Here is a 24900-nt window from a genome sequence, read left to right as displayed (position 1 = left end):
GAAACTTAATGTAACAGGCAGCGCTCGTTTTGATGTAAGTCACCACGACTACAATGTTTTGATATACGTAAATACCATACGTACTACATTGATGAGTGGCACGATCGACCCAGTGAGCCATATACAACCTCAGGATGTCCCATGAAGTAACGACCGCAGATAACCAGACGTCCGCAGGACGTCGGGAAACTTCCCACGGATGGAAATTGTACTAGCATAGTTTGTTCAATGTTACCGCCCGAACCGGTCAACAGGACATCCTGGCCAACGAACAGAGGACACATTTTGGATAATTTGAGGCGTGTAGGGGGCTGTTCTGTGGTTATCCTGTGGACACTGTGGCAGGTTTTTATTGGGTTCTACGGGTAATATATGATTTGATTCTATTTCTTTATTTTATTTACTTGTGATAGTTATACAGTAAAGAGAAGCATATACAGAACAGAGAACGTTTATTACACAATAACAAACTTCAAAGCGGCACATCTGCGAGTGCTACATTCCCTTAGTCTGGTGGAATGTAGTTGGTGTGTAAGTCAGCTTCCACTTCCTCACTGCAAAAGAAGAACAGGTTTAAGATTTTTCTGGAGCATCCTAGCTATAGCATTGCACAACACTGAGCATGGCTTTATTTTGTCACCGTCAGTTAATTCCATGCGTCGTTCTAGACCTACACAGATATAAATACGTCAAGCACGACCTGCACGTGCGTTCAAATAGGAAATACTACCAGAAAACACTTCGCTATCCGAAATATATGGCACTCTGACAGGATAGGTGCACCCAGTACCCACCTCGATCACCGAACCGCTTGAGCGAACGCAGTTTGTTGCTTGACGTATCCGTAGCTGATGTTCCCAACTGTTGTGATAACTTAAAGACAGCAATATGGCGGCTGGCTCCCTGACCTGTTGCGGAAGAGAAATATGAGCTGCGTCGTGCTCGCCGTTTTGTTTTTGCATAGCTTACCTGTCGTTCATGTTGCTGCTTCAGCGATACTTCAACTGAAGCAAGCGCGAGTACCAACTTGTGTAGCTGACACGGTCATCGACGGGCACACTGGTCAAAACCAACCGCCGCGGCCGCCGCCTCACCCACAGTTGCCAGCCGTGAGCTGCTCTTGATTTCGTGCATGATCTCCCACCCCAGTCAAAAATGCGTCGCGGCAATGAACTGCATTTTGGGATCACAAGTAGCAATGAAGCCAACTTGCCAGCCAGCTACACCAGATTAATGCTTTTGAAGTCGCAGCACTAATTCTCATCTCATTTCACTGCGAAGTGTACAGACACGGATGCCCATACGACGTCCTCTGTCCATCCGACGTCCGTAGTTCATTGTATAATTTTGGGACATTAAATATCCTTTAAGGGTATCCTACAGAGATCTATAGGACATCAATTCAGGCAGTTTGTTCTGGGACAATAACCGGACATCCGTAGGACAGATGTGGTTGACTGGGGAGTTGCTGTTCGTGACTTTTTTATGGAACTTAAAATATTGTACGTTCAACGCGGGTGGCAAAAGCGCCAGGCGATGAAAGAAAACATGACGGTGGAGAACAAAGTGCCAGATAGTGTATCTTGTGTTAGAAGCAGTTGTGCCTAGGGAATGGCAGATGATGTTACTGAACAGCCCATGCCTGAAGACGATTTTGAACTTGCTCTCCTTGCTGGCCTTGCAGCTGGGGCTTCAAAGCTACCAACACATGCTGATGCAGCGCGTAAATATAGTGCTAGCTAGCTCTGGCAAGGACGACTAATGCATTTTTTTTTATTGCAGGCAACACAGACAGAAGCGTTGAAAGAAACAGAGACGCCTGGAGTCCTGCAGCTGTTTCTCTCGATATGTGACGGTCGGCATGGTGAAACCCAGGTTGAGCACGCTGATGAGCATACTGCCAGAACTTCAAGCACACATACTTCAGAAAGCCACGACCGTTGTGATACTGAGGAAAATCATCCCTGTGGAGCTGAACAGGTTTGTGACAGAGTGAATTTACGCCTGCAGGTCATGCCTCGGCTCTCTGCTAAGGACCAGGCCCTGAGATGTGCTTCTCTGTGACCTGTGTAATTACTGCCATACGAAATGTTCCTCTTTTTCTTCTTTAAGGTGACACCAGTTGGATCATGGAAAAGGAAGTGCGGCTTTGAAGGCTCTCGAACGCTCACCAGTTCAGAGAAGGCCCTGCAGGATCTCTGCGGTGTCACCATGACAGTGTCTTCCATTCTTCTGAACCTCCTTCCCGAACAACGCGAGAGGGCCTCTGATGTCTCTCGCGAAGACACACTGGCTATACTCCTCATGAAACTGAAGCTTGGAGTAAGCTTAACGGCAATAGCAGCACTGTTTGGTGTGACTAAATCGACAGCATGCCGTGTCTTCCACACAACATTAGACCAGCTCAGCGCAGTGACCAGAGAGTGGATCTTCGTGCCACCACGTGAGACAATCAAAGAGACACTGCCACCATGCTTTCAACGCCACTATCCAGACTGTACATTTATAATTGATTGTACAGAGGTCAGGACAGAAACTCCATCTGACCCTGAACAACAACATCACCTCTATTCGCACTATAAGGGGGGCTACACATTGAAGTGGCTTGTAGGGATCATACCAAATGGGGCAGTTGCCTTTCTTTCTAAGCCGTATGGGGGAAGACATTCTCATTCTTTCATCACACGTGACTCTGGGTTTCTGGCGCATGTGCTGCCGGGAGACGTCGTACTTAGTGACAAGGGATTCCCGGCCATTAAGACCACATTTGATGAGAAAGGTGCCGTGCTTGTCATGCCACCGTTTAACACGGGAGGGCGACAACTTTCTGTAGAAGATATGTAGACCACTTTTGTTATTGCTCAGGTCAGAGTACATGTTGAACGCACCATACAGAGATTGAAATTGTTCAACATCCTCAACAATCGTGTGCCACTCACACTTATACCGCATATGGGAAAGGTGACGCATATCTCTGCATGCCTGGTGAATTTCCAAGCCCCAATTATAAACTCGTAACTATCTTATGGAGGATAGCGAATGGGTTGTGCATTGCACATTTGACGTTGCATTTATTGTATAGAAGTACTTCTTTTGTGGCAGTATTTCACACTGGTCCTCTTAGTAATGTGAAGATAGAAAAGTTGCTTGTTAGTCTCTCACAAATATTTTATTGCACTTGCACCACTCTTAAATAAATAATCACAGACGTTGAAATGTGACGCCTCTCATCTCACTTCCTAATTTCAGAGAGTACTTCAAAGAAGTAGGTGAAATAGAAAAACTCCAACTTTGGGATCACCTCTGCTAAAAATGCGTCGTTCCGGGTTACAAGAATTGACTTGGTTTGTTTTGAGCTATATACAAAGAAAATTGCTCTCGTCAAATTGAGGACGCAAAGTTGTAATTGCAGCTGTGTGTAGTAGGGGTGCGTAGTCTTCAGACAAAGTTCTCCGTTTACGAAATGGAGGTAGTCCACGAAGCACATTCCTGTCTCGTCGTCCACGACTGGCATCTCTTTACATCGGTAGGGGCACTTGATCTCGATGATGATGCTGTCTCCATCAAGGTTCAGCAGACCATCCGGACTGCAGCACAGCCACGGCTGCTCTCCCATGACAACGAGACCTGTCTGGAAAGCAGGTCACCTCAAATAAATTATGCTGCACAAATGCACATGGCATCCTCAAAGCACTGGCCTTGCATCCTCCAAAACAGGCAACCTCTGAAACGCACCTGAAGGATTGTTGAACCATATTCACTCTGAAAGGCTTCTCGGGCATGGTCCTCATTGGCGATCCCTTATTGACGATAGCGTTATTTATACACAGTAGAATAATGCTGAACAAACACACTTGCACCACCTAAGATGTATCACATATCTTGATGCCTGTATTAACGGCTACAAGAGGACAAGAAAACCTAGTGCCCACACATGAACTTACCATAGCGCGTTGCTTCTGTGCTAAATTTTGTGTTCTGTGCCATTCTGAGTGCCAGTGCCATGAAGTTTCCTTGTCTTGTCTTTATCTGGTGAGCACTGGTGCTGGAGATCATGGGCTTTCGTTCCTCGTGCCACCTGAAGTCACAGAATCAGGGGCAACATAGAATATTGTACTTGCCAATTAGTGCCTTGAAGCACCATCATTCGATCAGCAATTAAGATAATTAGCTCGAAATTTTACCGTGGATTCTGTGCCTGTCCTCGAGTAGCCACCTGGAGTTCAACTGTTTTTTTGTAAAATTGCAGCTGCTGCTGATCCAGTTCACCGACAAAGTTTTTGTGAACCAGCACAGTATGCAGTGGACCAGCCAATTCCTTTCTCTCCATGAACCTCCACACAGTTGCTCTAGTTTCCATTCTACTCAGGGCTTGAGACAGGGCCTCCTCTTCAATGCCTTCATGTACCTGGTTGACTGTATTAGTCAGCACTGTCTTGCAAGCTCGCTCCACTTCCTACTTCTGCATTGATTTTAGAACACCTGCTATTGTGCAGTTGAAATCGGGATAACCTCGGAGGACAACATGCAGTGGCTTTGGTCGCGGGCAGTTGCCTGCGCTAGGACCAGCTGCAAGCGATAACAGTATGCGTTAAGAAGCAACAACGGCATCCTTGAAGTTAATGAAACAGGTAGCCTCACTAATGATCATAAATGCAACTTGAGAAGCATTCCGATCAAGGAGCGGGGTGCCTACCTGGGAAAAGATCGCCGATGGACCTATCCAGCGGCCGCTGGGGCTTTCCCGACGGTTTTCCCCATCGGGCTGTGCACGATATGTCTTCTGCGGTGTTCACGTATACGCAGAGCGCGGCCACGTGTTTACATTTGCCAGCGATACCCGCTTTGCAAGTGCAGTTAGCAGACGCGATCGCCTGTGTCGCGGTATCCAGCTACACGCAGACAAAAAAAAGGAAGAAACAGGTCATTAGCAGGCTACAAAAAGTGCATACAGGGTACTAATTTACAGATTACACACGAACCTATAAAATATAGTACAAGGGAAATGTGCCACTTACTAGTATGCGTATGTCGTACACCACGCTGTCTTTCACCTGCGACACGCATTTGCCTTGAACCGCCAACCTATCCGATGATATCTCCTGTTCAACTCCGTAAACATGGGATCGAAGACGCGTTCCCTTCGTCAGGTTAGCTTCGGAAAAGAAATTCTCTAAGTTCCTAACTTTCCTGAACGCGCAATATAGCTTCAACACCCCGCCGGCCGTGCAGCTGACAAGTGGGAGCCTGCACCAGCTCTCACCAACTCCCCATAGAGCCCTTAGTATAGCTAAATTCACACAACACTGGGCGCACGACCAATGAGAGTACAGCGATTGCTCCCTCAATCCTCCAATCAGAAGTCTTTCCGTCTGGCTCGCAGCCCGACCGGTTCTGGCTGTTGCTGACTTCTGCTTTCCATACTGGCCTGTACCGGCTACCCCTCACCTCTAAGTCTACTAGCTTTCATGCACGTCGTAAAGTTATTCCGTGATTCCCAAACAACTGTGAAAAGTGTCGTAAAGTGCGAAGTGAGAAGTTGCGAAGTGAAACGTAAATAACCACTGATATTTTACAAAAGAATCAGGAGATGTGATTTTCCTCTTTCAGCGTTCAGCAACTTTCTCCGCGTCCGGAGACAGTTCCCACACAAATATTTCCTCGTGGGAGTCCGTGAGGAATCCTTTGAGCAGGGTGCGTGGTCGGTAGCATTGCAGGGTACCACAGACCGCCTCGATTTCACGACCAAGGCTATCGACTGGTTGGCTGCTTATCGCTTGCATGGTATAGCTTTCTTACACCAGCTTCTTGACCCTGGGCGCATTGACCTATACCGCAAAGTTCTCAAGGCAAGTAGGTCGGCCCTGTATACTCCATTTTCTATGTTATAGTATTGGAACGCTTGTTGATATCCTCTAATCCTCCGTTTAATCCTCTATAGTTCTTTTTTTTTTTTTTGACATGCGTTGTACAAAATACCTTGAAGGAAGTAGACAACCTTCATGGAATGCGATCAGTGAAAGGAATGATTTATCTCCCGCGCCGGCCGTGTCTCTGCACCGGCGCATGACGGTAGCGGATATCGACGGCTGCAGAGCCGTTCTGCGTTACAGTTGCCCCCCACCCCCTGTAGTGAGTAGGCGAAGCGTTCGAGAGGAAGTTGCGCAGGACCGGAGCCCAATGGACGGAACGACGAGGTCCAGACGGTGTCGACGACCCTGATGGGGGGGGGGGGGCGCACGGGAGGCACAGAGGTAGGGGGACTCGCGAGTGTCGCATGAGGGGAAGAGGAAGGGGAGTCGATGTAAGCGGGCTTGAGTCTATCCAAGCAGACTTGGTCTTGCCTGCCGTTGAGGGATAGGGTGAAGAATTTGGGGGAGCGGGTGGGGTCTAACTGGGGGCCGGTGTAGGGTGGCTGAAGCGGTTTGCGCACTCCATCAACATGGACGAAGACGTGTGTACAAGTCTGAACATCTTGACTAACGTAGACCTTGGAGGACGGCGGCGTGCGGGATGGGACTGGCCGGATGGTGTCGAAAACTGCACGGAGGCGGCCAACGCAGTCACACGGATCGGGGGTGTTGAGGTCTGTTGCCGGAGTGAGCAGTTTACCGGGTAGCCGTAGAGTCGTGCCAAAGACAAGCTCCGAGGTAGTGCATTTCAGGTCGGACTTGTAGACGGAGCGGAAGCCGAGAAGAATTATGGCTAGGGCCTCAACCCAGGCGGACGGGTTGGCGCGAGCTTTGGTGGCAGTCTTCAGATTGCGGTGAAAACCCTCGACGATCCCGTTGGACGCCAGAGACGACGTCGACAGAGATCCGCCATCCGGTGGTACAGGCAGCCGGGCTCCGACACGCACGCACACCGAGTAACAACAAAACCGAGTAGGGTCGCATTTTGACGTGCTAATCGCCAGTGTACGCTTTTGAAGCAGCACTTTTTTACGTCAGATGAAAAATCTAACATCGGGCCATGTCCTGGCAAAGTATAAATGATATCAAAAGGGGCCTTTTTGAGAAAAGCACACGCAAAATCCTTGTTTTTTCGAAATATGCCTAAACATTTGCCTGTTTCAGCAGATACCTGTAGGAGGAATACGCACGACAGATGTATCAGATGAAAGAGCATTAAAGGCTGAGTGAACTTATACCAAGTATGGTAATGAAAGACATCTACGAGGGTGGTTCCATAAGTTTCCGGCCCGAGGTAGAAAATGCGCGCGAATTTGAAAATGCGATTAAGGATGCGTGGCGCCATCTGTTGGAGGGCCGGAGCACCACCCTCAACCCTCTCCATGCTTTTGTCGGTTGGAGAGCGGCATTTCAAACAGCCAGAGTGCACTCTTCAGTTAAAATGAAAAAAAAAATCGAGTACCGCGCTGTGATAAAATTCTTGACAAAAGAGGGACTTTCGCCTAAAGAAATTAAAGCGCGACTGGACAACGTGTGCAGGGAAGCCTCTGCGTCGTACACAACGGTAAAAGACTGTGCTAAGTAGTTTCGACTGGGGCGAGAGTCCTTTGAAGATGATCCACGCGATGGTCGTCCAGTGGAAGTGGTGGCACAAGAAAATTTGTCTCTTGTCGAGGAGGATGTGCTGAGCGACAGGCGTCTGAAGGTGAAGGAAATCTCAGAAAGGCTGGGGCTTTCCAAAACAACCGTTGTTCGCATCATCGTCGAGGGCCTTCACATGAAAAAGGTCATTGCGAGATGGGTGCCACGACTTCAGTCGTCAGTTCAAAAGCAACGGCGCGTCGTCTATGCCAGAGAGTTTTTGGAGCTCTGTCAAGAGAACGAAGAAGAAATATTGAAGTCAATTGTCACAGGGGATGAGACTACGGTGCTCTACTATGATCCCCTTTCGAAAAAGGAGTCGATGGAATGGCGCAAACCAGGAGAAGCACCCCCAAGAAAAGCAAAGGTCACACAATCCACAAAGAAGATCATGGCAACAATATTTTGGGATTGTCACGGGATCCTCCTCATCGACTTCAAAGAGAGGAACACCACAGTGAATGCGACTTATTATGCTTCACTCCTGCACCGACTGCGAGACGCCATCAAGGAAAAGAGGCGCGGCAGGTTGAGTCGAGGTGTGCGGTTGCTCCAGGACAATGCCCCCGTCCACACGGCGTCTGTTGCCAAGGCTGCACTGAAAGAGTGCGACTTCGAAGAAATATTTCCTGTTCTCAAACTTGAAGAGGGATCTCAGAGGACGGAGATTTCAAAACGACAGTGAAGTGCAAGAGGCAGTTTTCCAGCATTTTGCGGACAAAACTTCGGACTATTTTTTCAAGGGTATAAGAATGCTGGTTGAAAGGTGTCCAAAGTGCATCGAAGTTAAGGGTGACTTTGTCGAAAAGTGCTACACTTGTTTCGTGTCTATGACTATTAAAAGTTGGTCGGGCCGGAAACTTATGGAACCACCCTCGTACAGCCAGAAAAATCACACATAGAAGTTGGAACAAAACTTCGCGAGATAGCATGTTCGCCATTCTTTATAGCACAGAGCGTTGCACCTGCGCGCCAAAACTTGCGCTCGGGCTGCTGGCCTGTAGGCATACTAAAGCACAGGAAACTCTCACTACAATATATTTTAAAACCCGAGAGATATACGCGGCAAACACGGCAAATCAGAAACACTGGAATTCAAGGGCGGATTTTCTCAATTTTGTGCACGAAAACTATTCGGTAGAAATTATTCATTTTACCGCTGTTGATCATCATGTACGAAGAGCTTCTAAATATAAAAAGTAATAAAAATCCAGGAGGTCGATGGGACCTCCCTACCTGAAATGACGTGAAACCGCCCAGCAACGAGTCCAGTGCTTCACTTGCGCTTTCATACGAGGTCAGACGTAGCTCGATGAAATGGGTTTTTGGTTTGCACGGATGCCGGAGTGAGCAAGGGTATGGAACGCGTCAAAAATTTGGCGGCGCAGAGCAGCTGGGACGAATGGCCGTGGCTGCCTCAGGGAAACATTGCAGACGAGTGTCTGGGCGGCGCCGGGAAGGAGCACGTCCTCAAGGAGCAGAGTGGAACCGACGTCAAGACGAAGCCGTGCTAATTCAGCGTCAGCACGTTGCAATTCCGCCAAGGTGTCCAAGGAGAAGTGCAGGCTATCTGAAGGAGGGTTGCTGGGGGACCAGATACCGATGCTGCTAAGTGCGTCCGCTACGGTGTTGTTCCAACCGCTCACATGACGGATGTCGGTGGTAAATTCGGAAATATATGCGAGCCTGCGAATCTCTCAGGGAGTAAAGTGGCTTCCGGATGACATGAGCGCAAAGGTCAGCGGCTCCTGCTGAGTAAAAATCGTGAAACTTCGACCCCCAAGGAATGTCGGAAATGTTTCACTGCGCGGAACACCCCAAGAAGCTCGCCTCGCGTGAGAAGGTACTGTGGCGGTGTTCCCTGTCCTTGAGCTTGCGGGAAAAGAATGAAAGGGGCTGCTGTAGCACCACTCCGACACCCGTCGACGAAGCGTCGACCATCAGGCTTATACCGGCGTCGTGTACGAGGTGAGCAAACATCGTCACATCAGAGTGTATACAATTGGCGTTCTCGAAGGCGTCCAAGGCGGACGGCAACCACGCGGGAAGGTCAGCGCGATGTTTACAGGACGTCAACAGGGCCTCCAAGGGAAGGAGTACACAGGCACAGCCGGGGATGAAGCGCCGGTAAAAGTTATTAAGTCCCAAGAACTCGCGTACCTTCCGGGCGGAAGATGGTTGGGGAAAGTCCTCCTTGCTGGCTTGGACTTTTGAGGGCAGGGGAGCGACGCCGCAGCTGGTGTTGCGGCGGCCCAGAAAATCCAACTTTGCAACGCCGAATTCACTCTTCGCCGCGTTGATCACCAAGCCAAAGTCTGGCGAGGGGCGAGTGAAGAGGGCGCGGAGGTGAGTGACATGCTCTTCAGGTGTCGCGCTGGCTCGTTCCAGAGCTCCGTAATCACTACATGATTGCCAGTCACCGGTCTTCTTCGGCACCACGTAGAGAGCCATCGACCAGCTGCTAAATGATGATTGGATAATGCCGAGGTCAAGCATGTGCTCGAATTCTTGGCGAGCGACTTTGCGAGTCTCTGGGGCAAGCCTACGGGGCCGGACATGCACTGGCGGACCACGGGTCTCGATATAATGAAGCGCGTCGTGTTGCACAGGTCGTTTCCAGTCCGGAGGTTGAGCGAGTGACTCTTGCAGGTGGCGAACCCTGAGTGCGGCAGGATGCGGCGCACGGTAGAGCTGAAGGTAGGCGAGACGAAGCTAATGCCTTGGACGACGAGGTTGGTGGTGGTGTCGACGAGCCTTTTCCGGGTCAAGTCAACCAGAAGACCTAAATGGGCCAGAAAATGTTTCTGAAATGTTGAAAGACAGAATGGGTGTTTAAACATTAGGATAAGGAAGCATGCTGCTACCCGGAGGGTACCCCGTCTGGTCACTTGTCTGTGCATTGTAGCACGTGTGGCTGTTCTCCAAGATTCCCGGAGACGAGCATAAAAGGTCGTTCTTCTGATCAGCGTACCGGAGAAATAATGGAGGCATCCGAAATAAGAAAACACGAGCAACAGTGTGTAAGCCATGCTTCTATCACTTCGTTTGATAACGAAGTAAACGTACTAAAAATGTAGGACAAGGCGAAGGATGATGAGCGCGTGGATGACGTATTAGCCGCACCTGTCCTGTCGTCTCTTCTCTCTGTCCCGTTCCCAGGGCTAGTTCATCATGCCCGTTTTTTTTTTTTTTTACGTTCATGGGCCACAAAGTCTGCTCGAATAATGGCGTGAGGGACGTCGGCAATAACAAAAATTCAGCGGAAAACGTGCCGGAGACCAAGGGATAGTGTCACAAGCGTTTCGCCAGAGGATGAGATGGAGGTAGCGTTGACGGCTTGTACTGAGTTTGTAAACGGACGTCTCTTCCGCTCAGTAGCGGATGCGGGGATGACACTGACTTCGGCGCCGGTATCAACTAAGAAGCGTACAATTAAGAAGCGTACGACGCTTGTGCGGTTAGTAACATAGAAGGGACAAGGACGACTTCGGGGACCGTCAACAGCGTTCGCCCTCAATGGCGGTTGAGATTTCCGTTTCCCGGGTGGGAACACGGTGGCGTGCAATTCCGTGCTCGGTCGCCAAAGGTCTGATGATACCAACAATGGCTAGGATCGACGGTCGGGTTACGGGGCGATGAGGCGCGACGTCGGCATTGACGGCGTTTTTTACGGCGCATGTTTTACGATCCCCGAGGACCTCCGCTGCAAGGAGCTAACGCAGCCGTTCTTGCTCGGAAGCCGTGGTTCTTCTGGTTAACGCTGGCTTAAGATAACGCCGCTTCGCTAGGCCCGACCGCGCCGACCGCATGATAGAACCTGGTTAGCTGTGCAATGATTACCCCGCAAAGCAAACTCGGCTTCAATGTTGGCGAACCAAAGCGCTGGGTCGGCTGGCCAGGACGATGGAATTTTCACTGAATTTTCACTCTGAATTCTCTCTGAATTTTCACGATGAAATTTTCGCCTGAAGGGCTGGAACGGTAAGAGCGGCAGGAGGACAACGAGAAGGAATGCCGGGTGAGGCGTTGTTCTCCATGATCAGCTGGCTACACGGAACGTTCGGATCACCAGTATGAAGGAACTAGACAACCTTCATCGTAGGCGATCAGTGAAAGGAATGATTTATTTCTCGCGCCGGCCGTGGCCATGACGCATGACGGTAGCGGATGACGATAGCTGCAGAGACGCTACAACCTGCTGCTGCACACATTGCAACCTGTTCGATTACCTGCGAAAACCTCTGTTTTCTCCATATAGTTTGGGCATTGATATAATGAAGCACCGCTGTCAGAGTAAGCGATGAATCGTTAAAGCACATGGGGAAGGTGGTCAAAGGGCTTCTGAAAATCCTGCGGGGCATAACATTTCTGACTGTTCATGCATTATGCTCTTATGTGCATATAAATAAGCTATTTTATAACTGAAACGCAGCCTTACCAGTGTTTCTGTTGGCCTTCTCGGGACATTATCAGTAGTGCGTCGTAGGAAACGGTTGGGGAGGTGATGTTATAATAGAGGGTTTTGGTGCATCGCACGCTAGCGCGCTTGTGTACGTAAGGGACAGCGTTGGTGGTTCTGCGCACGCGCAAAACATAAAGAGAGCTTGCGCAGTGCGCAGAACCGTAGGGTCGGGAGCTTGCCCTCCCCCCCCCCCCCTCCGAGTGGTGAGGCATGCAAACTTGACGATCTGTATCACACAACTGCACTACAAGAAGTTTAAAACAACAAAACATATATTATTTTTAAAAAAATCTCCACCGCATGTTGTATTGCGTCGCCAAAGCAACCGCATCTTTCCGCCTTCCTTCATGTCACCGCATGCACTTTCGCTCGCATTCCGTCAGCGACCAGAAAGAAACGAAAAATTTAGAGCGATCAAAGGGATTCATGAGACAGAAATGCCTTACCATTAGGTCCCCCCCCCCCGGTTTTGTCCCTTTACCATGATCCCATCTTGCGCGGAATGACACACACAGTACAGCCCAACGCAGCGCTAACACGACTACGGAACGCGCGACACGTTTCCGGACTTGCCCGGAAGAGTAGCGCATCTGCTGACGCATGTGCGCCAACTGTGCAAAGCCGCACAAATCGGACCATCGAGTCGAGCTATTTGCATGTTTCAACCTGCATGCGCCCGTTGCATTCCCTTGCGTATAACGTTGCATTCCATTGTGGCATAACCGTGAGTCCTTAGAGAGTTTTAGTGTACCGTACGCTGTCGCCTTTGAGTACCCAAGAAACAGCGTTGGTGGTTTATGCTGCTAGCTTTATGGTCTGCGCACGCGCAAACCATAAAGAGATCTTCGTGCACTGCGCACAGCAGAGCGATAGCGTACGATGCACTAAAACTCACAACTGTTTCGGCGGTGCTTTGGGCGAGTGTGTGGGTGAGAGTGCATGCGCACTCGTGTGCGTGAGCGAGCGTGTGTGTCGATGTCTGAGCTTGAGTGTATGTGTTAGCGTGTGTGTGTATGTGTGTGTGTTTATGCGTGACTTTGTGTGTGTGCGCGCATATGAGAGTTTGTGTGTATGCTTGTTGTGCATGTGTGTGCGCCCGCGTGTGTGTGTGAGCGTGCGTGCTTGTGTGTCATTTGGTTTTGTGCCATGGACTCTTATAAAGTACCGGTCACCTATTCCTACGCCACGCCGTGGTGAAAAATGTGTCCCTTCGCACTGCGGACCGTCCTATGAACTTGTCTGCAATCGCATCAAGGTGTAATATGCGGGCGAGCTGTTTCTGGCCGTGCAGAAGCGGCATATGGCTCAGTCGAGCTTGGCACATTGTTGTTCTCAAATATGGTTATGCGACGGAAGCAGGGGGACGATCTTTCCGATGTGCACGACATCAGCAGAATAGTCAATGCGATTTGAAATGCGACAGCATTTCTTTAACGCACTTTTAGGCCTCGGTAGTGTAGCTTCAGTGGAGAAGAGAACTCTCGTGATATGTTACCTCCCCCTCAGCTGATAAGAAACGGGTGGGCGGGGATTTAGCAGGTTGGAAGGTCTTCATGATAGCGGTTCCTAAGACTCAACAAGCCCTTATTTCTTAGAAGCGACTGGCATCCTGCTATGGATCTTTGTTTTGACAGCTTCCTTTATTGTATCGTTTTCGTAGGGCACTTGCGACCTGCTGAAACTACCTATGTCTTTTAGTGCATTTCGTTATGTCGTCAATATCGTCCGACACCACGGAGCAGTGTAAACGACGTGATCACGTCAAATGTCGATGTGCACGAACGCATCGTTAGCGGTTCGATGGAGACTCTCAAATTCATCGAGAACGATGAAGTAGGTCGCATCGTCCGCTCCGGTTTCTTCGTGAAGTAAAGTGTAACACCGCTAAAATTAAGACCGCCTCGCGAAGTGCCATGAACCCTTGTCTCAGTCCGGACAGGGTTCCCATCAACCTGGGAACGATCAAAAGAGAAATTATGGGGGGGGGGGGGGGGGGTCGCCTCCAAACGCATTGACGTCCCTCTCGTCTAGCCGACGCTATGACCTTTCATGAATTGCAAGGCACGATCTACAACAAGGTAGTGTATTCCTATAGCAAGTCACAAACGCAACACCTCGTCAATGTTGCCATGTCGCGAGTGACTAGCCTCGCGGGCCAGTCCATAACTAATGTCGACGGAGACTTGATGTTCTATCACACCAAGCGCAACACAGACAAACACCTACGCGACGAGTTTCGAAGCCTCGTGCACCAGAATCCCGATACCGTTACGCGACGCGCAGAGAAGTTTCTCGAGTCGGTCGAAGATGGCGAAAACAAGCGCTTCTGGCATGATCGTAACTCTAAGCATGGCCATAGCGAACGTTCATATTTTGCGGGCACGCAGAATGAACATTCAGGTAACTACTTTTGGAACTAGGAACTAACTTTAGAACATTCTTGTACGAAGGTGCACGTGCCTGGGTTGACGGAAACGAGGACTGATGATCCGTGTGAGATAGGCAGATGAAGGTGCATGTCGTTCCGCCAAGAGAACAGACCGGCTGGTGTCGCACCTTACGCCATGCAAGGGAAAAGTGTGTCTACTCCACTGCATCTACCCATCAAAACGATGCGAGAAGCGGGAGACATCTGTGCAATCGAGAGCGCTATGAATTGTCGTAGAACCATCATTGTCGCTGTCTACCTCTCGCCAAACGTTTCACGAGACAACATCAAACTCTTCCTCACTTGGAATCTATACTGCTGTGAACTAAAACGCATCTAAAATATCCCGTGGTAAAGACGGCGCACTGTACCGACGTGCCGCTCATTGTGTGGGGGGACTTTAAAGGGGCAATAAACAGGTATACAAGGTACACTTTTGTCTAATACAGTCTGATTCGTTGCCTACAGTGAACGTTTTCAAAAAATTGTTGTCGCAAAAAAGTAAGTAATGGCTCTGACCCGACCGAATATTCACTGCACTCTTTCGCGCTCATGCCCCGCTTTGGGATGCCCCTGCGACAATAGCCACACGTCATTTTCACGTCGTGGACAATCAACCATTCAAAATGCGGGGCGCTCATACATTGATTTTGTTGACATATCGGGAAGTCATGCCAATTCTAAACAATCAGGTCAGTCAATCCACTTGTCAATCCCAAGGTAGTCAGATCAAACGGTACCAAAAGCCCACAATGTTCCATTTCCTTTGCGCACGATGTTTTCGGTGCTGTATCTCTCCGCGAGGTCACCGCGATGCTCCCGCAACCGGTTCCTTCGCGGGCTGCAGCTTGCCCTCAGTGGTGCACGTCATTCGCTAGGAGAGCAACATCCCCCACCTCCAGCGCCTGGAATGCGGTGTTGCTATACGTTGGAACGTGTTCCGGTTCCATGGTTGAAGGAGAGACTCACGCGGATTATGCTCTTAGAATGGCATTGTTTCATGGTAAAGACGCTCGCTCGAAGTAAATGAATTCCATATTTGGATATCGTGATCCACGTTCTTTCATGCAGCATAATAATTAGAGAATGTTCTTTGAGCTGTTTAGTTCCCTTTTAGTATTAACGTCAGGGACGGCAATTGTTTTTCGGCTGTATGTAAGGGACGTTCAATCTGGACATTGTGGGTGATATGAATGGGCCGACCACACGCAACAGCACCACGATAGACGCGAGAGTTCGCGAGAAGTGCATGGACTACAGTGCATGGACACATTGTCCGCAACCTTTCCTTTCTTTTTTCCAAATAAACATACCCCCTCCCCCCACTGTGAGAATGAATCTCGAGTTTTAGCAGATCAGAAGTTGTCAACGACAAAGCTTTGAAGAATATGCTAGGCTTACATCAGGTTGCTGATCACGTTTTGATTTGGCAGTTTCCTCTATCGTGTCGTTTCCATATGGTGTTGCCGGTCTGCTAAAAATCCCGAAAGTATACTTCTTCCGCATCCAAGATGGAGTCGTCATCCTTCACTACTACACCACTGCTACTCCAATGCTGGTAATGCTATCGCATTTCATACGCGTTTGGCAGTGCGCCAAAAAGTACAGCCAATTTTTAACCTTTTCAAGAACCCTCGATCGTGCAGGTACAATTAACCCGCCGACGAAGCAATGTGGTGTCGCTCATGATCATGACGTAGACATACAGACACGAAATATCATTACACGATTCATCACAACTTCTTCGTTGGGCTGTAACATTAAGCTAGTTATGTTTCGTTCTATCTATTCACAGCCTAGACATATCCAGGACCCCGGTCATATTATTCTTTCCGAAAATGTCGTGGACTTGAAGAACTTCAACCGGAATATTTTACTTCTAGTTCATCACAATGTATCACACATGCTGTAGTTCAAATGGCAGTTTATGGCACATTCCTGGTACAATTACCTTGAAGGAGCTCAGCTAATTCAATATGATATGCTGCCTGCATAACATTCGCTACATAATTAGAAGGAAAATTTGCTACTTACCACTACGCACCCAGGACGCGTTGGGGATTTTTCAGGATTTTGATCTAACAATCCTGATGGCAGCCACCCCTTAGTGCTTTTCATGATCTTCTTGGCAACACTGGGGTTTTATCGCTTGTTTCAGTAGACTCGGGCAAACATTAGGCAAGAGGTGATGTGGTAACCTGAGTTGTAGAACCTTTTTAGCAGCATTTAAAAACTCTCGTCCATTTCATGAGAACAGGAACGAGCCATGGATGCTTTGGTAGCTGTTTTGACGATAACTTTTTTCACGACTGTGTCGAACAAAAGGAATGGGTAGGTTCCTTAGGCCTTTGTTGACACCTCCAGCAAGAATGTGCTCTCATGTCTATCAACAGTGAATCCAAAATTGTACCTGCCCTCCACGACTCTTCTCGACGCCGAACTTAAGATTCAGACCGACTTTAGCAAGAAAATAAAAGTAAAGAATGCCGCCTTCTCTGTCGTATATTTCCCGCATCCAGCAACAACAAGATAATCGTCGGGGTATCTGAAAATGTTCTTGATATAGGGAGGGATTGTTCTTTAAGCTCGATATTTAAGTCTATACATCAATACCTGATAACAGGAGAGGGAGCGACCTTGGAGGCAATGCACACGCCTTCACGTTCTTTGGAAACCCTCTCGTCCTACTACAGGTTTTCCCGGCGATTTTAATCCAAGTGCCAGCTAAATTAATGCGAGTGCCATACAAAATAATCCAGGTGCCACTCAAATTAATCCTATACAAATGCTTGGGATGGTCGACACTTTGCGACAAAGGTGGTAGGGTCAACTACGCGGAACCCAACTTTTTGCGACTCACGTATGTCAGAGTTGCATGACATGACACATACCCACTATTGTGGGCTATGGCAACTGTTTGCGACAACTTTCGTCATGCCGAGTATGGCCTGACCTTTTAGGACTTCACCATGTCGCTGCTGCATGGAATGGTGACTTACGACAATTATTGACTACAAAACCGTTTTGCCACAATTTTGGTGAAGGCGGTTATGGCGTGACTTTTTGGAACTTCCTCATGTCAGAGCTCCATGACATGGTTGTTTAGGACCATTATCGACTACTACTACGCCGATTTGGGGCAACTTTGGTGATCCCGAGTGCGGCGTGACTTTTTGCCACTTCTTCATGTCGGAGCCGTATGGTGTAGTGCCTTATAATCATTATTCACAACTACACCTTTTCGGGACAATGTTCCGGAGCAGGCAATGGCGTGACTTTTTGGGACTTCCTCATGTTAGAGCCGTATGGCAGGCTGGTCTACGACTATTATTGACTACTCTACCTTTTGGGACAATTTTCGTGATGCCATTTTCGGTGTGATGGTATGTTCGTTTACGACCATAACTGATAATTGCGCCATTCTGGAACGACTTTTGTGATACGAGGTGTGGGGTGACTGTTTGGGATTTCGTCATGTCACACCTGTGTGGCGCGGTTATTTACAACCATTTTTGACTAATACACCTTTTTGGGACAATTTTCGTAATGCTGGCTACGGCGTGACTTTTTGTGGCTTCCTCGTGTCGGAGTTGTATGATATTGTGGTTTATGACCATTACTGACTGCTACACCTTTTTGGACAACTTTCGTAATGCTGGTTACGGTGTCCTCCCTTCACCGGCTAGCTGAAGAGGCAGTCACATATAACCAGCTCTTTCTACAGACACCTTTTAGCAAGCATACCGACCAGCAACCAGCTTTACGAAATTGTCCCAAATAGTGCATTAGTCAATAATGGTCGTAAACCACAATATCATGCAGCTCCGACACGAGGAAGTCAAAAAGAGTCACGCCGTAACCAGCGATACGAGAATTGTCCCAAAAAGGCGCAGTAGTCAATGATGGTCGTAACTCATCATATACAGCTTCGACATGAGGAAGTCCCGAAAAGTCACTCCATAGCCAGCTTTACGAAAATTCTCCCAAAAGGGTATAGTAGTCAATAATCGCCGTAAACCACCATACCATGCAGCGCCGACATGAAGAAATCACAAAAAATTGCGGCATAACAAGCATTACGAAAATTGTCCCAAAAAGGTGTAGCAGTCATTGATGGTCGTAATTCACCATATCATACAGCTCCGGCATGACGAAGACCCAAGGCGTCACGCCGTAGTCAGCAATACGGAAATTCTCCCAAAAAGGTGTAATAGTCAATAATGGTGATAAACCACCATACCATAAAGCTTCGACAAAAGGAAGTCCCAAAAAGTCACGCTGTAACCAGCATTACGAAAATTGTCCCACAAAGGTGTAGCAGTCAATGATGGTCATAAACCACATTACCATACAGCTCCGACATGAGGAAGACACAAAAAGTCACTCCTTAACCAGCATTACGAAAATCATCCCAAAAAGGTGTAGCAGTCAATATGGTCACAAACCACGATATCATACAGGTCCGACATGACAAAGTCCCAGAAAGCCACGCCGTAGCCAGCTTTACGAAAATTATCCCAAAAAGGTGTAGTAGTCAATAATGGTGGTATATAACCGCGCCACACAGGTGTGACATGACGAAATCACAAACAGTCACGCCACACCCCGTATCACAAAAGTCGTTCGAAAATGGCGCAATTATCAGTTATGCTCGTAAACCACCGTACCATCACGCTGGAAATGGCATCACGAAAATTATCCCAAAAAGGTAGAGTAGTCAATAATAGTCGTAGACCAGCATACCATACAGCTCTAACATGAGGAAGTCCCAAAAAGTCACGTCATAGCCTGCTCCAGAACATTGTCCCAAAATGGTGTAGTTGTGAATAATGATTGTATGGCACCACACCATATGGCTCCGACACGAGGAAGTGGCAAAAGGGTACGCCGCACTCGGCATCACCAAAGTCCTCACAAAACGGTGTAGTAGTAGTCAATAATGGTCCTAGACAACCATACCATACAGCTCTGACATGAAGAAGTCCCAAAAAGTCACGCCATAAGCGGTTTCGCCAAAATTATGGCAAAAAGGTTTTGTAGCCAATAATGATCGTAAATCACCGTTCCATACAGCTGCGACACGGTGAGGCCCTAGAAGGTCACGCTATGCTGTCACAAGCAGTTGCCATAACCCACAACAGTGAGTATATGTCATGTCATGCAACTCTGACATACGTGACTCACAAAAAGTTGGGTTCCACGTAGCAGACCGCACCACCTATGTCGCAAAGTGTCTACTATCCCAAGCACATATATAGGATTAATTTGAGTGGCACCTGGATTATTTTCTATGGCACTCGGATTAATTTAAATGGCACCTGGACCTAATTAGTTTGGCCCTGGGATTAATCTAGCTGGCACTTGGATTAAAATCGCCGGGAAAACCTGTAGATGACGGTTTCTTATCTGTGTTTGATCGGTTCGTCGGTCACGCGACAGCGAGGGATAAAGATTGTTGTGGGTTTTAGTAGGACATGCATAGCCGAGCACGGCTGAAACATGAAAGCCGTAGACAAAGTCTGTCACAAAAATATACCGTGAAATTCAAGTCACAATCGTCTCACTTTTCCCCGACCCTTGGGGCAAAATGAGACAACCTAGTGACATTAACCCCACCAATCAGCGCTCGCAATCTTACTTCGGTCTGTGCTTTGACTTGACCTACTCGTACTACTTTACCCTACCCGTGTCCTAAGATGGTATCACAGGTGTGTTCACAGATGGTGTTCACAGTCTTTGGTATGCCGTCAGCATAGACATGGCATCCAACAGCCCCAGTGTAACGCACTGACTGCTGAAATCAAGGCACGCTTAGGGCAGCTTCCGATGTACATTTACATCCATATGATATTTCGAGTTTGTGGTCTCAGTACCGCAGGTGGCACAGTATCTGAAGTCACGTGACCCAACAAAGTCTGGGAACTGGAGTTTTTCAGATCAGTGCTCGCGCTGTGTTTTGTCTTCTCTTTGTGCATTGCACTGGGGCTTTTAGCGCTTTTAATCTGAGGAGTGATGCCCATGTTGTATGGTTCTTTTTCTTTCTTTCTTTCCTTTTAGCAATCGTTATTCCTTGAGATTTTATTAACTTTCTCGTCACTCTTCGCAGGCATGAATAGAGATCTATTAGATGCATCGCCTTGGCTCAAAGGCTTGACACACGTGCATACACTAAGCGTATACAGTCTATTGCTAGCACACTGCAATCATGTTCAAACCTGAAACCCACACCGAACCTATTCCTAATAACGAATAAGTGCGCCCAACCCCGCGGTGTCGTTTTGTTGTTAATATGCTGCTGCACGAATATTAATCTCTTATCACTGGGTGATTTCAAGCAGAGTCAAGCAAGGAGGTCCGGTCGGCGTCTCAGGTTTTTTCGTTCCAATATACCGGGTGTCTCAGTTAAATCCCCGGGCTAAATAATTTGCGAACCGGTGCACCAATCGAATAACTTTCTTTTTCACAAGTATCTGTCCAATACCGCCTACAAGATGCGCACCGCGTGAATGAGCGGGAGGCGCTCATTATTTAAATAAAAATTCAAATGAGTTTCGTGAAAAAAGCTAACTTCTAAAGCAGGGCGCCTTCGGCATTAAAATGGGTACTACCCCTTTTGGGGCCTTCAGTGGACACCTTTTAGAGAAAAATCTGCCACCGAAGCGGGTCATTTGTTGCAGTAATTAATTGGTTTCGGTTTACGTATTTTTGTCCCGGCTGGTCGCGGCGAAGCGCAAAAGGATGTAATTCATTGGTCTAAGGACGCAATTCATTGGTGGACATGGGAGTGAAAGAGCGTCCTTTTGCGCTTCACCGCGACCAGCCGTGTCAACTCTAGGTCAACTCTACCAAATTGGTAGCGCTGTCGAATAGTATGACGTCATTTGTTTACAAACAGGGAGAGGTCTATTTGGAACCTCGGCACGAAATCGTCTGAGGCGAGATGCCAGACACACAAGTTTTGAACGTGCCACGGAGGATCAAGGCAAAAAACGAGAGCAAAAGCTAAGTCGACGTTCAGATATAACAATAGGAAGCTTCATGAATTACAGTATTGATAATCTAACTTGTGAATTACCACAGGTGCACGCTGAAGGCGGAAATGTAGCAGTGTCTGGCTTGCATCTGGTGCATGAAGAAATTGCTGACACGTGTCTAGCTGCCACAGACAGGTCATGGTCGGGAATGGGAACTATTTATTTGTACACAACTTCACACTGGATAGTGGTACTTGATTGGCATGTAAGCTAAAATACCTGAATTCTACAATATTTGCGTTTCACTTGCTGCATTACTGTGGGCAATGACATATTCATTACATTTTTAGTGAGTCTCTCTACAAATACTGCAAATAGTGTGCATACTGCACACATACTGTTCACTAGGCAAAAATGTCTGAGCAGTGCTGTGTGTTCTTTTTATCCAAAGTCCATAATCCCACTGCAAAATCATAGAACGTCGAAGAGCAATGTGCAAGCATCCCGCGATAGAGATTCACAACAGAAAGAAGCCGGTTGGAAGCATCTAAATTTTAATGTTTTAATGAGACGAGACTTTCGTGCAGAAGGCTGCGCTTCTTCAGGTCTAACATGAACTTACAAAATTCCTGAATATATAAGACATGTTGTAAGGTAGTGAACTAGGGTTGGTACAAACATAAAAATAAATATACAAACACATATATATAAAGGGGTTACAACTCCATCAGATTCAAGCCGCCAAGGGATGAGTTGACAAACACTGTAGCACTGTTTCCCCGAATGTGTCGCCCGTGAATGCCTTTTGTGCCAAATACTCACCTGGCCACCGTGGTCATTCATGTGTTATGCTACACAGCTCACCCCTTGTCTGTTTGAAACTGATGGAGTCGTACCCACGAACGATTGTTTCTATTGTTATTTTTATGATTGTACCAACCCTAGCTCGTCCTGCTCTCTACCTTACAACATGTGTTATATATTCCAGGGTGTCGAACCCGAACCGAAAACCGTACCCGAACCGTTATTTTTGCCGGAACCGAACCCGAACCGCAATTTTCATGACACTGTTGAACCCGAACCGGAGCAGAACTGGAAAAAATAATAGAGGTAACCGGTTCGCAACAAAACCGTTCGGACATAAAAGAAATCAGCATAAGAGTTCAAGTGCCTCTCAATCCCCGAACGAGGACACATTCGTCCTAATGTCCTTGTTGGACATTAGGACGAATCATGGATTTCGTAAATTTTCACTTAGCAGTCAAACGAGGACGTATAGTAAGTATGCTTTCAGACTCTTTTTTTAACATGTTGAAACGCAGTTGTCTTTGTGAGCTCCGCGACTAGCGTCCCACGCACGCGCTGCGGCGTCTGCTCTTCACAGAGGAGGCGCCACGCGGACGAATGAAGCAGGAATGGAGTAGGCCAGTTGTGTAGCTCTATAGGACGAATATGTGACTAAGCAAGCGCCCAACATTTCCCTTTACACGTGAGCACTAAAAATTGAAGTCAGAATCATGAAAAGTGGAGAAGGAGCGTACGCAGAACAGTGCCTGTTTGATTGGTCGTGGTTTAAACAGTAAATGTAGCTCTGCTTACTGGTAGTGCAGTTGTGTCGTGACACATTGCGTTTGCGTTGTGGATTATCTGGTACACTGCTGTGAGCTCGGACAGAGCAAGGCTGTCAGACTTATTTTTGACATGCTTCAGTACGGTTTCAGATGGATTCGCGCTGCGAAAGCAGTGTCCCGGCACCTACCGTCGTCTATGTAAAATGCTGTCAGGAATGGGCAGTATTTAAATACATTGTAATTCAAATACTATTTAAAATATAAATACATGCATTTATATTTTGTATTTAAATTCAGACTAGAAAAATGTATTTATAATTATATTTAAATACCAACTTTCGGGTACTTATTCTTGTATAAATACTCCTATTTACAGAATGTACTGACTCATAACCTAAAATTGACCTGCATTTGACCAGACGGGCGAGTTTCGTGCGCAGTTATGCCGTGTTTCCGCCGGCATGCGCATGCGACAACCATTCTAGATGAGTTTTGCACTGCTGTTGGGGATAACGCTCCCGACTACCCAATTACCTTGTTGTACGAAGCATCCTCGTCAAATTTAGTACAAGCCTTTGTTCATCGGCACCTGTGGAGATGCTGTTCTCCTTTGCGAATGTGATTGTGCGTCCGAACAGATAATGCCTAAAGGGTGCAGTCTTCGAGAAATTTCTAATATTAAAATCGCCATGATAATCTAACAAATAAATGTTATTGTTACTTGCTGATTTGTTGTTATAATCATCATTATATCTGTAATCCCTGACCTTCCTATGCCATCCGGATGCCATGTTATGGTAGTAGTTACGGTATTTAAATACTGTATTTATATTTCGTATTTTAACACTCACATTGAAAAGTATTTATGAAGAGCATTTAAATACCCCTTTCAACGATGTATTTTGTATTTATATTTAAATACTAAACAATTTATTTATGCCCACCCGTGAATGATGTCCATCTTATTAGGCTTCCTATAAGTGTATCTTGCTGGCACTGCGCGTATGAAAAAGAGGTTTTGGGAACAGAAAGTAGCAGGAATACAGCACTTCATCAGCGTTGACGTTATTTGCAAGTGTTCATCCATTTCTCCTTTCTCTCGCTAAAGGGAGTACCAGACCACTAAAAACGTCAATGCAGACAATAGCAGTAAGCTATCAGCCACGCATTTCCTGATAAAAGCTGTTTTATGGGAGATACAAAATGGAAGCGTTGAACCGGTTTGTGAACCCGTTCGCTTTTAGGCGTGACCGAACCGGAACTGAACCGGAACGAAATCCAAGCAACGCCAACCCAAACCCGAACCGAACCCGTATTTTTTGCGGTTCGACACCCTGAACTATATATTCTTTTTTTTTAACTTGATGTTATACCTGAAGAAGTGCAGCCTTCTGCGTGAAAGTCTTGGCATTAAAATTTGGACGCACTCAACCGCCTTCTTTATGTTGTGCAAAATCATTATAAAGTAAACATGACTATCAATTTCTTGTCACTAAATTCTTTTTTATTTTCTGGAGTGCTGAGCACCCCTAAGGACACATGCAAGAAAGGGAGCCTGTTTGGGATGACGAGCCCTCATCACCTCATGAGGATTCAGTGGTTGGAGAATGGTTCATGTTCTCAGACACATGGAAACTTCAACACACAATGCATGAAAACACCTGTCACTACTAGCAACCAGGAATTGAACATGGTCCCTCCTGCTACCAGTCAAGGATGTCACATTTCAGGCGCTCATTGACTTTTCGTGAATTGCTTGTTGACTTTGTCCCAAGGTGGGGCTCGCCACATCTCATTTGCCTATCTCTTAATGTTGTGGCTTGTATTGTGTTTTTCTGTTTGTGTCTTCCAGACTGAGAACAGTTACTTTGGATCAGGTCAGGTACATTGAAAAGATGGCTAGGAAGCAAGC

At 47.3% G+C, this 24900-nt stretch overlaps 2 protein-coding genes across 2 annotated transcripts in view; both read left to right on the top strand.

Annotated features, from left to right (window-relative positions):
- The window catches only part of LOC135392378 (uncharacterized), a 322651-nt gene that overhangs the window by 139804 nt on the left and 157947 nt on the right, over positions 1–24900 (top strand). The window contains exon 10 of the mRNA XM_064623094.1: positions 5611–5849. Within this exon, the coding sequence (XP_064479164.1) occupies positions 5611–5849 (239 nt within the window). The remainder of the gene's footprint in view (positions 1–5610; positions 5850–24900) is intronic.
- LOC135393050 (uncharacterized) lies at positions 1455–3188 on the top strand. Its single transcript, XM_064623630.1, has 3 exons — positions 1455–1723; positions 1783–1980; positions 2113–3188. The coding sequence occupies exons 1-3, from the start codon at positions 1619–1621 to the stop codon at positions 2842–2844; spliced, it is 1035 nt and encodes a 344-aa protein (XP_064479700.1). The 5' UTR covers positions 1455–1618; the 3' UTR covers positions 2845–3188.

The sequence above is a fragment of the Ornithodoros turicata genome, chromosome 4, assembly GCF_037126465.1.
Source record: "Ornithodoros turicata isolate Travis chromosome 4, ASM3712646v1, whole genome shotgun sequence".
NCBI classification, from domain to species: Eukaryota; Metazoa; Arthropoda; class Arachnida; order Ixodida; family Argasidae; genus Ornithodoros; species Ornithodoros turicata.
The sequence above is the reverse complement of the archived record's forward strand: the minus strand, read 5'-3'. Positions and strand labels throughout refer to the sequence as shown.